Source organism: Ceratotherium simum, chromosome 29 (assembly GCF_057802395.1).
Source record: "Ceratotherium simum simum isolate JZ-2026a chromosome 29, ASM5780239v1, whole genome shotgun sequence".
NCBI classification, from domain to species: domain Eukaryota; kingdom Metazoa; phylum Chordata; class Mammalia; order Perissodactyla; family Rhinocerotidae; genus Ceratotherium; species Ceratotherium simum.
The window spans coordinates 16061976-16076052 of record NC_141928.1 but is presented as its reverse complement, the minus strand read 5'-3'; the positions used below and the strand labels follow the sequence as shown (position 1 = coordinate 16076052).

The following is a 14077-nucleotide window of genomic DNA, read 5'->3' as shown; positions in this document are numbered from 1 at the left end:
TATTGGGACAAGTAAACAAGAAGATGCTATTTAAAATGAGAAAGTGGAACAGCTATTACGGCAGTACTGCTGCTGCAAATGGGATGATTAAAGTATCATTTTCATAATCCAGTGCAAATGGTGTACATCAAAGACTCATTTTTCCCAGCAGCTGGACTTTCAGCAAACTCCACAATTTAAAACATAGCTGAGAAGCCCAAAGTAAGCAAAAACTGACCTCTGGCCAGGCAGAATCTTGGTCCAAACCCATGCAGTCAAATCTGAGCACCCCACTCTACGGTAAAGTTCCTAACTGGTCCTCGAGCCTGTACACTCTAATTTTACATCTAACGCTACGAGGAAGTGTGGTTTTCTCCCAGCCCACACACCACTGTGGTAAACTACAAATTATAGGTGTGTATGGATGGGCAGAGGTGCTACCGGAAGTAGGTATGTTGAGAGCAACTAGAAATGGCAGAACAGTCTTTGAAGGAATATATGTGCTAAATCTAACAGCATGATTAAAATTTCAATAGAGTCTTAATTTATGCTCAGACTAGGTAGCTTAAGACTGCATGGACACACATAAACAGCTTAGAAAAAGCTTGCGACTGCCAAATGGGTAAAATAAAAGAAACTTAAACTCTTATATATAATACGTCAATCCCCAATGATGCTGGATAAATGAGATGTGACTGTTACTAACCATAGAAAACGTGTATATGCGTGTTTGTGTTTGTATACACACATGTTGTATGTATATACATATACAACCATAAAAATTATATATATATATATAAAATTTCCACAAATACACAGACTGTCTACATACAAAGATACAAGGATTAACATAGCCATTTTCAAAAAGAAATTGTGAGGACAGATACATGAATTCTACTTTAGTCGTGGTTACCCACGCCCAGATTTCTGTAACTCTGTGGCAAAGCGTCTAACTTTCTTTTGTGTTACTTAGTGCAAGCAGACACATAGCTCCCAAGTCAGCTCTCAGCGAAACACTTACATGCACTGTAGCCATGCCACTGCTATATCCAGTACTGACAACGAGGTCATCATTGAGAGGCGCCTGGAAAGGTAGATGAGAAACCATGCTTTCTTTTATTATTTAATAGGGAGGGAGGAGAGAGCAATGAAAAGAGTGGGCTGACACCTACCAGCTTCCTCTCTCAGAGATCTTATGAGAGTAAATGGATAAGGCATTGAACATCCTATGCACACGCTAGGCACTAAAAAATGCTGGAAATTTCCCTTCTACACGTAAATAAGATGTCTCAGATTTCCTGAGTAAGCCAGCAAAACCAACATGTCAGAGGTCACTTTTGGTTACATTTTCATTTGTATATAGTTATGGTAAAACTGGATCTTCACCTCCTTTTGCCAACTGAATAAATTCTTTTCAGTGCCTAACTTGGGTATCAGCATCCTATGTGTCAAAGGAGATCATTTCCACTAGCACCAAGAATAGGTGACCTCAACATAACTCGACATGGCTACAATCTATCTTTGCCCCTCCCACCTTCCCCTTTGCACCCCTCTCCCACCTCCTGATGGCTTGTCGTAAATCCACTTCCCACTGCTCTCTGTTTCTTGAAACCCCACCCAAGCCTACCCAATCCTTAGGTGCTGCTGCTCTTCTACTTACTCAGCTAGCTGGAGGGTAAAGACGTGAACTGAGTAAAGTAATTCTCCCTTCCAGAGAAACTCCATCATAAAAATTCTCCCTAATTTGTGGGAAGCATGGGAGAGATCATTTTGAGCAAGAGGCCTGAAGAGTCGGTTCTTTGCTCTCTTCAAGGCTGCAGCCTGCCCTTCCCTTTACTTAGCAGGCTAGCGCAAATGGGATTCAGTGTGGGAGAAGAGTTGTCACCCCTTCCTCCAAATTTTAGCAAACGTAGGTAAATAGGTCAACTTTCTTGTTCTCCCTGATGGAATACAGCAGCATTTACTGGAAAGCCAGTGCATCAAGATGCTACAGGAGGAATGGGTTCTACGGACAAATAAGTGACAGATAAGTTTGGGGAATGTTGTACACTGTGGGGTGCCCACCGCCCATTCTTCCTCAAGTCACCACACTTAGTCACATACAGAGTAAAGGTAGGGGTATCCTGTAGGAAAGAACTTGTTTAACTTCATTTAAACCAGGGTTTCCCACACTTACTTGACTACCAAACATTTTTGCATGTAACACATTTTAGGAAATGCTGGAGTAAGAATTCCAAACTAGATAAAAACAGGCCAGGTTTCACACGAAGGCAGCATTGTGGGCTGAGGTTTAAATTATTTTAAGATGACAAGAGGCCCCTTACAGCATTACCCCTGTAGAGAAGAATAACTCCAGCTACCTCAAATGGGCCTACCATGCTCTTCAGGCCAAGAGCTCCTCATTACCACTTAGACTGCTGGCTCAGAATGTGAATCTCTGGGCAACAATAAACCCTCCCAGGGAAAGGCTCCCATTGCCAAAAGAGGCCACAAGCACAAATGCCTGCAGAGGCCCAGGCACAAGGCAGGTATGGATGTAAGTACATGTACATATGTCATGTGACTGATGGGGATTGCAGCAACTTGAAGAATACATTCTACTACCAGCACCCTGTTGTTAGATCTTTTGGTTTTTCAAGAGATTTTGAAAATCAGGTTTTTATTTGAAATCTCTGAATTTTTAAATGTTGAAATATGTCTGTATCTCTATCCATACCCATATTTATCTATCTATTTACTTTTTTACTATGGGCCACTAGATTGTAATTTTCATATTAAATATTATTTCTCATCCTTATTTACATTGACAGTGAGAACTATTTCCAGTTATTTGTATATTTATATATACCTTAAAATAATCTAAAATGTGGTAATTGGAAAAATATGTATTAGAGGCTGTATTCTGGCAACTACTATTATTGATATAGAACATAGCTTTTCCAACGTGTCCTTTTCTTTGGGAAATTCTCATAGGCCATCAGAGTTTTCATTTAAAAAAATCCAGTAGTAGCAAAGGAGATGGAGCAAGTTGTTGAGGGACCTATAGGCCAATTCCAATTTGGCCACAGTCTGCATGTGTGACAGGCCAGGTGGAACCACTGGCAGACCCCCAAATGTGTCTTCTCTCTTACTCTACCACTGTATCTGTGTGTGTGCTGTTTTCTAAGTCTGGAATGTTCCTCCCTTTTCTTCACCTGGCTAACTCATTCTGATTCTTCCAGATCTAGCCCGCCCATCTGGATGCATTTGACAAACTTTTCCCACCTCTCAGGCTGGCTCAGGAGGCCCCCCTCTGTCCTTCCCTGTCCCTATCAAGCTCTTATTCTCACTGTCTGTTTAAATGACTGTCTCCCCCCAGTACGCAGGTTCTTTGGGCTTTCCTTTTCAATCCCCAGTGTTCAAGACATGGCAGGCACTCCTTCTTAGGACACAGCAGGCACTCACTGTATGTGGCAGTAGTGGATAGGTACATTTGTAAAATAAGGGTGGAATGGATGATTTCAAAGGTCCTGTCCAGTTATAAAATATTATAAGAAATCCTTCATTTACCTCTATTGGCCTCCCAAGGAAATTCTTCTCTGTCATCCTATAACGGTAGAAGTCACCTTTATGCTTGTAAGAAACATTGATATCCATATTCAAGTGGAGTTGTTTAATCAGGAGTGAATATTCTGTTAGGCCCTCGATGGCATTAATTGTATCCTATCGATAATCAGCAAGGCAGAAAAATAAGTTTAGCTTATTTATATACTAGCTTATTTATATACTCCCTGTTTACAAATACCCTTTCTAATGGGAGGATGGGGCAGCATCATCTGGAGATGAGACTCCATGTGAGTGAGTGAAACTGGTTAAGGGCCCCTGTGTGGAGGTGGAAGGAAGATCTCGCCCTCCCCAGTAAGGATGCTGCTGTTAGCAGGGACAGGAAGGAAGTGTGGTCTCAGGTCCGGTTTCTCCACATATCTTGAGCGTGAGACCTCAGGCAAGTCACTCTTTGAAGAATGCCTCCCACTCCTTGCATGACTAGCTCCTTCTCTTCCTTAGGTCTCAGCTTAAATCTCCACAGCGAGGCCATAAATAAGCTCCTCCTTCCCGTTATTCTGTTTTAATATTCTCCTTCAGCCCTTTAGAGCATTCATCTCAATTTGTAATACTTTTATGTATAGTTCATCATTGTCCTCCCCCACCGTAATGTAAGATTCACAGCGGCAAGTTGTAGATCTTTCTTGGCATCTGTTACATTTAGCAGGTACACACATGGTAGCTGTTCAACAAGTATTTGTTGAAGCAATAAATGGATGAACTTTATTTTTTATGGACCTCATCTTCCTCATCTACAAAATTAGGAACTGTGACTAGATAAGAGAAGTCAAATATGTGGCCACCCCCTCTGCTCATGTCCATGGTGGCCAGTGCTGATCAACAGGGCACTCTTTCCTGCCAAGCCTATAGTGGTACCCAAGATGAAACTTGTTTGCCTCCCTGGATTAGATGAACACTAAAGTAACCCTGAAGGACCCCTCCAGCTCTACATTTTGTATACACATTCACACACTCCGTCATTGTCCAAACATCCGGGGAACAGGGCAGATGCTAACATTTGAGATAAACTTGAATATAGATGTATATTATACCACTACATAATAGTTATAAAATATACAAACTCAAATGAGTTTACGTTGGTAGATAGATGGATAAACATATTAACAATCCCTCTCTTTTTATTTATTTTTGTCTGCATGGCAGCCACTGTTTATTACATAGGACGTGACATAATTGCTGATAACCTTACTAGCCCTTCATGGTCATTAAGAATCATAAAGGAAGTACTGGGTTTAGAGTCAGGAGACGTGAGTTCTGAGTTTGGCTCTGCCACTGACTGCCTGAATGAACCTCCTGGGGCTCACTTCCTCCTCTGTGTGAGAAGGACGTCAGTGCAGATAACCTCTAAGGGTCCTTTGATTCCAGTCGTTTATTCATATCTATGGTATGCTCGTTTGGTGGACAGAAGCATGGAGGCCAGAACGAGTGTGGAATGTGTGGTGCAGGAGGCAGTAAAAATGTCTCCAGGAGGATGAAACAAGACAAAGAAATATTACCTGGGTCGAATAAAAGCCGCCTCCGTACCTCTGCTCTTCAGATAGCCATTTGATGATTGGGTTAATATAACGCATGTCACTCAAGCTCAGACTGGTGAGTAAACCATAGGCTGTGGTTTCAACCATACGCGCCGTACCAGTGGTAGGTGCAGGGCTGTCTTTCTGTTGAAGATCGTCTTTCCAAAAACGATAAATGGGTGGATTACCTGAAGATCAACAAATCATTTCGATTAATATGATTAAAAATGTGAATTTGAAACAACAATTCTAGCAGGTTTCTAGAAGTTTCTTCCGGTGGCGGCCTTCTGGTTCCTAGAAGTTTCTCACTCTTTTTTTAAGAACTTCCTCAAGGTGACCAATAAAAAACAAGAGCCTTTCATACCGTGCTATTTGTCTTTACTGAGAAAGATCAACATGGAAAGTCCACATGTACTAGGGAGAAGCAGTATAGTAGAGTGGAAAGTGCACTAAGCTGGGAATTACTGCACCCAGGTTCTCGTCTCTACTCTGCTATTAGCTGACCACGTCAGCTTCGACAAATTCTTTTAGTTCTGTGGGACTCAGTTTCCTGATACCTAAAATGTGGATAGTACTTTCTTTCCTGCAGTGAGACTCAAGTGAGAGACCAAATGTAAATGTTTTTATAAACCAGAACGCACCATACACGTATAAAGGCATGTTATTATTACTGACGCTACAAGATAGATTGGAGAACCTTTCTCTGTGACAGAAAAAAATCTACATCCTGGAAATTATGAGATCACACTCAAAGCCTTAGTTCAGTCTTTTATTATCTCCTCTCAATTTAAAGCACTAAAGTAAATTTCATATACGCAGCACTTTTCATAAATTAGGTTCTAAATTTTATTTGTTTGTTATTGCTCTAGTAATTTAAACCTGTCACGTCAAATCCTTTTTTGAACAAATTATTTAAAAAACAAAAACACAGTAAAGCATATTTGGAGATCATTTTTGAATATTAGTCAAAATTTTGATGTATCTGTTTATAATTCATAATTACATTATTTGCATGACCTTGGACAAAATATTTTCCCTCACTCTCAGAGACTCAGATTTACTGTATTTAGAATGAAAAGTTAGTTTCTAAAGATATTTCCAGCTCAAACATTATTTGAATTACTAAGTTCTCTTCTAGTTCTTAAATTCTATGATTTTATGGTCCATATCCTACAATACCAAAGACATTTCTTTTGTGTTGGAGTAAGTATTGTACAAATGGTTTTGAGATATATGTTAAGATTCAGTAATTTTTTTGTGTGTGTGTGAGGAAGATCAGCCCTGAGCTAACATCCATGCCAATCCTCCTCTTTTTGCTGAGGAAGACCAGCCCTGACCTAACATCTATTGCCAATCCTCCTCCCTTTTTTTTTTCTCCCCAAAGCCCCAGTGGATAGTTGTATGTCATAGTTGCACATCCTTCTAGTTGCTGTATGTGGGACACGGCCTCAGCATGGCCGGACAAGCGGTGCGTCGGTGTGTGCCCGGCCGCCAGTGGCGGAGTGCACACACTTAACCACTAAGCCACGGGGCCCGCCCAGATTCAGTAATTTTTAAATGCTGACAGAAGTCAAATTTTGTAGATGTGATAAAGCTAAGATTTATCAAACTTTTACAAAACCTCAGCCAGGAGAGGCCTCAGATGTGCCCAACCATGCCTGTGCTGGTACAGGCACATTGGCCAATGACCCCTGCTACTCTCTTTCTATTTCTTTACTCTTGACCTAGAGGAAGCAGCATCTTTATTCTTCAAAATGAAATACATACCTTTATGGCCAACCTGCTATGACATAAGCCAGGTCATACACTCCTCTGCTCAAAATCCTCCAATGCTTTCCCTTTTCACGTGAAGTGGAAGTTAAAGTTCTAGGGCTCCCACTGGCCCCCACAGCATCTTGATGTGACTGAGACACTGCATCTCTTGCTGTGGCGGAAGCAGAGCCAAACCAGGATGCATGTCTAGGGGAGTGGAGCACTGGCTGGCTTTCACCCTCAATTCACCAGCTTGCTTCGGTGGCTTGGACATTGTGCAACTGTATTCAGGAGTCCTGAAGAGCTCCTGTAATGACCTCCAAGGCCCTTCATGACACTCCCTCACCGCTTCCTTCCCTGGCTTTCTTCACTCGCTTCCGACCCCTCATCTTCCTCCTCTCCAACCACACTGACCTCCTTGCCGTTCTTGGGGCATCAGAAACACTCTTGCCTCAGGGCATTTGCACGTTTTATTTCTCCACCAGGAACACCCCTCTAGATAGCCACCAGTTTGCTTCCTCACCTCCTTCAGGTCTCAACTCGAATACCATCTTCTCAGTGAGGCTTAAGCCTGATCACCCTATCTAAAATTACAACCCACCACCTCACCCTATCTCCCTCCCCTGATTTGATTTTCTTCATATCAGTTATCACCAACCTATTCACTATATGCAATGTTTTACTTATTTATCATGTTTGTTTCTCCCTAACTAGAATGTAAGTTTCATGAGGAAGGACCTGGATTTTTTTTTTTTTTTGGTTTGTGGCTTTATCCCCAGAGCCTAGAACAGTGCCTGGTACATAGGAGGTAATGGACACATATTTGTTGAATTAAGGAATGAACAAATATGTGCTGAGTGAATGAATAAATGCACGCGTAACAGCACTTATTACGTTATATTGTGATGGTTTGTCCCTTGAGGGCGAGGGTTTTGTCTTACTCAACTTTTCACGCCACCACCCCCTTCCCAGAATTAGCAGACTCTATATGCTTCATCAACACTTGCCAAATAAATATATGGAACAAATCATACCTTTAACCGAGGCTTCCTTCTTCAGGGCTGAGGTGATTGAACGGAACTGTGGGTGACTTTTGTCTCCCAGGGATAGAGCATAGGCAGCAATGGCCAGTGTAAAGGTGCTCCTGGTCGAGAGCGTATTCTCCAGCAGAAAGCTTTCAGCTTTAGTTAGAGCCGTGCTGATTTTCTGGAAACAAGAGCAGAAGATACCTCAGTTTCCTTGTCAAGCATCAACCTCTCAGCTGATGTGAACTAACCCCAGGTGGCTGGGGCAGGTAAGGTGAAGGGTGGAAAGAGAAGTGACCTAATGCAAATGGATGGTGTCTCACTGAAGCAAATCCTTCCAGGAGAAGGAGCAGAGCATAACCTTGGAAAGGGAAATGTGGTTGTCCAAATCAGGTTACGCTTTTTGCCTCTGAATTCTCGCCTCCCCTGTAGAGATTTTTCCCTTTAGTTTCTGTTTCCCACATCAGACCTCGCCTGGGGAAGAAGCAGCACTGAGCACAGATACAGCTATCATCATTCCCCCTTGGCATGGCTGAGACAGATCTACATTTTCAAAAGGAATTTTGCTAAATAAAACCATAAATAGGGCCGGCCCCGTGGCTTAGTGGTTGGGTGCACGCGCTGCGCTACTGGCGGCCCGGGTTCAGATCCCGGGCGCGCACCGACGCACCACTTCTCCTGCCATGCTGAGGCCGCGGCCCACATACAGCAGCTAGAAGGATGTGCAGCTATGACATGCAACTATCTACTGGGGCTTTGGGGAAAAAAATGGAGGAGGATTGGCAATGGATGTTAGCTCAGAGCCGGTCTTCCTCAGCAAAAAGAGGAGGATTAGCACGGATGTTAGCTCAGGGCTGATCTTCCTCACAAAAAAAAAAAAAAACAAACCAACAACAAAACAACCATAAATAGCAGAAAAAGAGACAAGCTCCCAATGTACTTTTTGATCCTAAGGATTCCTTGGAAAACAGTCTCTATTACTTTGTCCTGAGGCAACTAAAATAGTTATTTTGGATAAGAGTTAGGAGAAAGACTGGTGCAATGCTGCCAACATCTCGCCTGGCGCCTTCTCCTCCAGCTCCATCTATATACCACTCATGTACCGCTAGGTGCCAACTGGTCCTCTAGGCCCCTGAGAACCAGTCCTCTTTGATTCTTTTGTCCTGTTAAGTATGAATAATGATTCTCTTGAAACAAATGAAAAAAATTACTTTATTTTGTGGTTCAAGTCCTACAAATTGCCTTGGGTTTTTCTGTCTTGGTTCTGTACGCTAGTACGAAGGACATGTCTAATCTACTTCCGATTTGTAGGCAGTGGTATTTAACCTCACCTCCGGGATCTGTCTCTTCCCAGAGCAGAGAATCATCTCTGTTAACCTTTGGAATCTTCTATGTTGATTCACTTGGGAGAATCCTCTCCTTTCTCCCCTTAGCTTCCGGGCAAACAAAACAGCACAACCGAAAGAACAAACATGCCATCACTACATCACAGTAGTTCCATGAAATAGAGTACCTCACTACAGAACAACCGTCATATACACATCCTAAGACTTAGCAGAGATGAGGGAAGGAAACTGGGGACACCGGATTATTCTCTCATCACAGTCAGAAGTTATCTGTTCTAGTCCCAGCTCTACAATTTAGTAGCCTGTGACACTGGGCAATTGAATTCAGATTACTTGCAGGCCTGTTTTCTCAACTGTCAATCAGTAGGTTTGACTAGACGGTCTCTAACATCTATCATAATCCTGAAATCCTTTGATTCTGGAGTTAAAGTTATTTTCAAGGTGGCCTCCCCAGTATATGGTACAGAAATAGATGATGGGTGTTGGAGAAAGAAAACTCTTACTTACCATCAGGGGGCATATACCCAGAGCCTTTCTAATTCCAATCACAGTAAAGGCTGTAAGATATAGGGTGTTCTCTCGGGCTTCACTAGGCAAAGTACCCTAAAAATAAGCAATGTTTAAAAAGGAGAGTGAAATGGTGTCTCTAAAGTGAAATGACCTGGTTCTAATCTCTGTTTTGAGCCTAATCTCCCTCTCTCCCTTCATGCCTTCCACTTGGACTGTTTGCCATTTCCCAATAAACTCTGGGTCTTTCTTACTTGGGTGTCTTCAGGTGCCCTTCTCTCCCTCACCTCCCCATCCTGAAGCTCCACTTCACACCTCTGCACCACATTCAAATTCTCCCCCTCTGTCAAGACCCTGTTAAAATGCCACCTCCTCTATGAAGCACCATGCGGCCTCTGTTCTCCCATATTTTTCCCTTGTAGGGCAACCGCCTTCTAGTGTGATGCTTAGAAGACCTTCCATGAAGTGCCCTCTGGTTGGTTACCTCTCCAGCTCTTTTTCATGACACTCACCCTCTAGCTCTCTTGGCCCCAGTTGTTTGAAGGAACCACCCTCTCTCTCCACTTCAAAATGCCAGGCATGCTGTGGCTCCACTTGGAACACTCTACCTGCCCCTCTCCTACCTGCCTCCCAGGAGCCTGGTCAACTTATTGTTTCCACTCCCCCAGTCTAGGTTAGGTCCCCTGCTTTCAATGAAATTATATTTATCTTTTTTTAATATGCATCACACACTTGAAATTACTTCCTCAATGTCTGACTTCTCTGCTAGATTGTAAGCTCTGTGGCCTCAGTGAACACATCTGTTTAGTTCACTGTTGTGTCCCTACCATGTAGCACTTAGTACACATTCAATTAATATTTATTCGATAAATGAGTGAACCCACACATTTATATCTTGATTAGAGTTGCTAGTATTTTTACCTCACTTTTCCTACCAGTGTGTGAGGTCCTTTGTGGCAAGGATACTCTCTGGTCCATCCTTCCCACTCTTCCTCCCCGATCATGTCCAAAATAAGCCCTTGCATGTATTAGGTGCTCAGTGAATGGTTGTTGAATGAATGCGGATAGATGGATGGATAGGAGGATGGAGGGATATATGGGTGGGCATCTTAAGAAAAAAATTGTTATAGTATTTTACTTTTCTCAAAGCGCCAAGGTGATGTCAGTTGCCCCCATTTCTTGTGAGTCCTAATCTGCTATTGGTGCCACAGAGCACCATTATGAGACCCCTATTAGCCAGAGAGCCACTTGTGCCTGATATAAAAGGGATTGGATTAGGGCAGGCAAAACAACAAAAACAAACAAAACAAAACAAACAAAAAAACTGTTGACTCTTAAGGAAATATTCTAAGGAGTAGAAGATATTATAGTGATATCTTGGAGAGAAACGTATTAAAATTACTTTGTAATTCAAGCGTATACATACGCTTGTGCTTTTTAGTAAATTAACCCCAATCTCTCTTAAAAACAGGATGTAAATAGGGTCCCATCTTTCATGACAACACCTGGCAGCCTTGACCTGTAAGAAGGCTCTGAACTTCACGTACAGATTCTATATCAAGGGTACCTGGACACATGAGTGCGTTTTACCTGTTTGAGATCTATAGCACTTACACCCTGTGAACCATCACTGCCTGTTATGTGAAATGTCTAGGATATCACTTATCTGACCTATAATGAATTGTTTGAAGTGCAGTAGATGTCTCAAATTCTTTGCCTGTACACAAGAGGAGTTTCCTGCAGGGTTACATATATTTTTTCCTCTCTTCTTTGTCTTCCTAAAATGGGAAGAGAAAAAACTCAACCTTGTAAATAAAACTATTGCTAATCTGTACATTTGGTTTCCTCACCTGTAATTTTACTGGTTGATACTGGGAATTTTCCTTAAAAGATCCATTTTCTAGTTGACAATTCTCAACCAGCCACAATAAAGAGTTACAAATTGAATTTTGGTTCTGCTCTACATACATATTTACTTGTCCAAGTATTCTTAAAGCAAAAGCTGTTAACCTTTAAGACAAAATCAAATAAATAAATATTTAGACATCGATTCTCTTTGGCTTTCAATTTACAGCATGTTTTAGTTCATACGGTGTTTATTCTTTAAAAGAAAATAACATTTTAAAACATACAATTCCAAAGTAAGTTGTCACCATTTCACAAGGGAAGGGACGATTTTAGGGAGATGTCCAAAAACATTCAGTCAACAGATGTGAGCAGCAACATTGTTAGCCCACACACAAGCTAAAAATTGATGCCTGATGATAAAAAAACCAAAACAAAAAACTGCACTCTAAACTTAAAGACAATAGCGGTGAAACAAATAGTTTTGAGTCAAGGCACTGACCTATGAACTGAGATGTGGAAGAATAAAATCATAAAATTCTAGATTGTAAAATCTGTACAAGTTACGTTACCTGAATCCCTATCTGAGGTCTGAATCCCCTTCCCCAACATCCGCAAGAGTGTTTAGCTCGCTTCCCCTTGAGCCATGCCATTGATGCAGAAGTCGCCACCTCACAAGGAAGCTTTAACTATGATGATTACTGAGTTAAAAAGCAATTTCAGTCTCTACTAATATCTCTCAAAGAATATCAGAGAGGATCTAGTTTATCATCCCCTCAATGCCTCTGACACCTCCACCCCTCTCCTCTGGTTCCCTCACCCACTCAGCTGCCCAAGAACCACCCACGCTTGAGCTCCTCAGATGCATTTGAGGCTCAGATCACTTGACTCTCTCCCTCACCTTAAAATTTTGTTTTCATTTTTCTTTTTAAAATGAATATTTTATTCTTTGCACTTTTTGTATCTTCCTTGTATTTTTCAAAAAAACTTTTTTTTTGAAAGTATTTAGATGCTGGCCATTTTCTTCTACGTATATATTTCTCTCAAGGAACTTGTGGAGTTGAGTCCCAAGTGTTTCTATGTTTCTGGCTGAACACCGTCCACTTGGTCTTGCCCAGAACTCTTGAGAGGCTCTGGGTGTTTACTGAAGGCTATCACATCTTCTCATGGAGATTTCTGTTCTCCAAGCATTTGGTTCTCAGCTCCTGTTGTGGTGGTTTCCAGTCTGCATCAACCTCCACCCCCACCTCCTGGTTGTTATCCTCCGGTTGGCGTGCTCTGAGGATTTATGTGTCTTTTGAAAAGTGCTACCCACACATGGTTAGACCTACTTCTAAGGTACAATCTGTGGGACTTGATGACTGATCGGATATAGAGCCAAAAGGAAAGGGAGGAGGCAAACTGGGTCAATGGGGACAAAGTACAGAGTCTTGCTATGCACTGATTAAAGGAACAGAGAAACAAAAGAATGAATTTGGCATGGATTGTGTCTGAAGGGCCTTTGGCTCTCAGACCCCTAGAAATGTGGATCTGGAACTTAGGAAAGAAGTTAGGCCTTCAGACATCGATTAGGGAATCGTCTGCACAGAAGTTATGGGAGTCATGTGCAAAGATGGAATTGCACAAGGAGAGATTACAGAAAATAAGAGGGTCAAGGATGAAATCCTGGGGACGCTCAATAGTTAAAGGGCATAATCTAAAAGTCAATTATTCTAGATTATAAACTCCTTAAAAGAGCTTCATATAGTAGAAACTACAAAGCACCTGGCACACTGTGTTTTTATTAAATATTTTGTCAAAGCATGATAGTATTTTTTGAAAATAGACTGCCATATGCACTTTTAATTAATTCACAAAGTTTTCCCCTCAAATCTTCAGAATTCTGGAGGTCATTATGCATCACCAAATAAGTACTTATTGAGCACCTACTATGTGCCAGGTATGTACTAGGCACTAGGAACACTTGGAACTGTCCATGTATTGGAGTTTACATTTTAGTGGCAAGACAGACAATAAGTGAGATAAGTAAGAATGTTAATGATAAATTCTAAGAAGAAAAGAAAGTTGGGGAGAAGGATATGAAGTGTTGGGATGAGAATGGCATGCAATTTTAGATGAAATGATTAGTGGAGGCCTCCCTGAGAAGGTGATTTTTGGTAAAGACCTGAGGGATGGAAGGGAGCCAGTCATGCTGATACCTGGGGAGGAGCACTCCAGACAGAGGGAGCAGTTAATGCAAAGGCCTTAAGGTGAAAACACGGCTGGCATGTTTGAGAAAAAGCAAGGAAGCCAGTGGGGCTTCAGTGGAATGAAAGAGAGTGGTAGGGGGTGTGGTCAGAGACGTGAGGCAAGGCCAGATCATGTAGGGCCTTGTAGATCACAGTAAGAAGATTGATTTTTACCCTGGGTAAGATGGGAGGCTTCTGAATGGTTTTGAGTGGTGTGGCCTAACTTATGTTTTAACAGGGTTACTCCAGTGCTAAGTATAGACTGAAGAGGGGCAAGG

The 14077-nt window shown here is 41.9% G+C and overlaps 1 protein-coding gene across 1 annotated transcript in view; it reads right to left on the bottom strand.

Annotated features, from left to right (window-relative positions):
* LOC101404433 (complement C5) overlaps positions 1-14077 on the bottom strand; it is a 92222-nt gene that overhangs the window by 16109 nt on the left and 62036 nt on the right. Inside the window, exons 26-31 of the mRNA XM_004423383.3 lie at positions 11577-11736; positions 9727-9822; positions 7883-8054; positions 5079-5284; positions 3529-3681; positions 1001-1063 (exon numbers count right to left, since the gene is read on the bottom strand). Of these exons, the coding sequence (XP_004423440.1) occupies positions 1001-1063; positions 3529-3681; positions 5079-5284; positions 7883-8054; positions 9727-9822; positions 11577-11736 (850 nt within the window). The remainder of the gene's footprint in view (positions 1-1000; positions 1064-3528; positions 3682-5078; positions 5285-7882; positions 8055-9726; positions 9823-11576; positions 11737-14077) is intronic.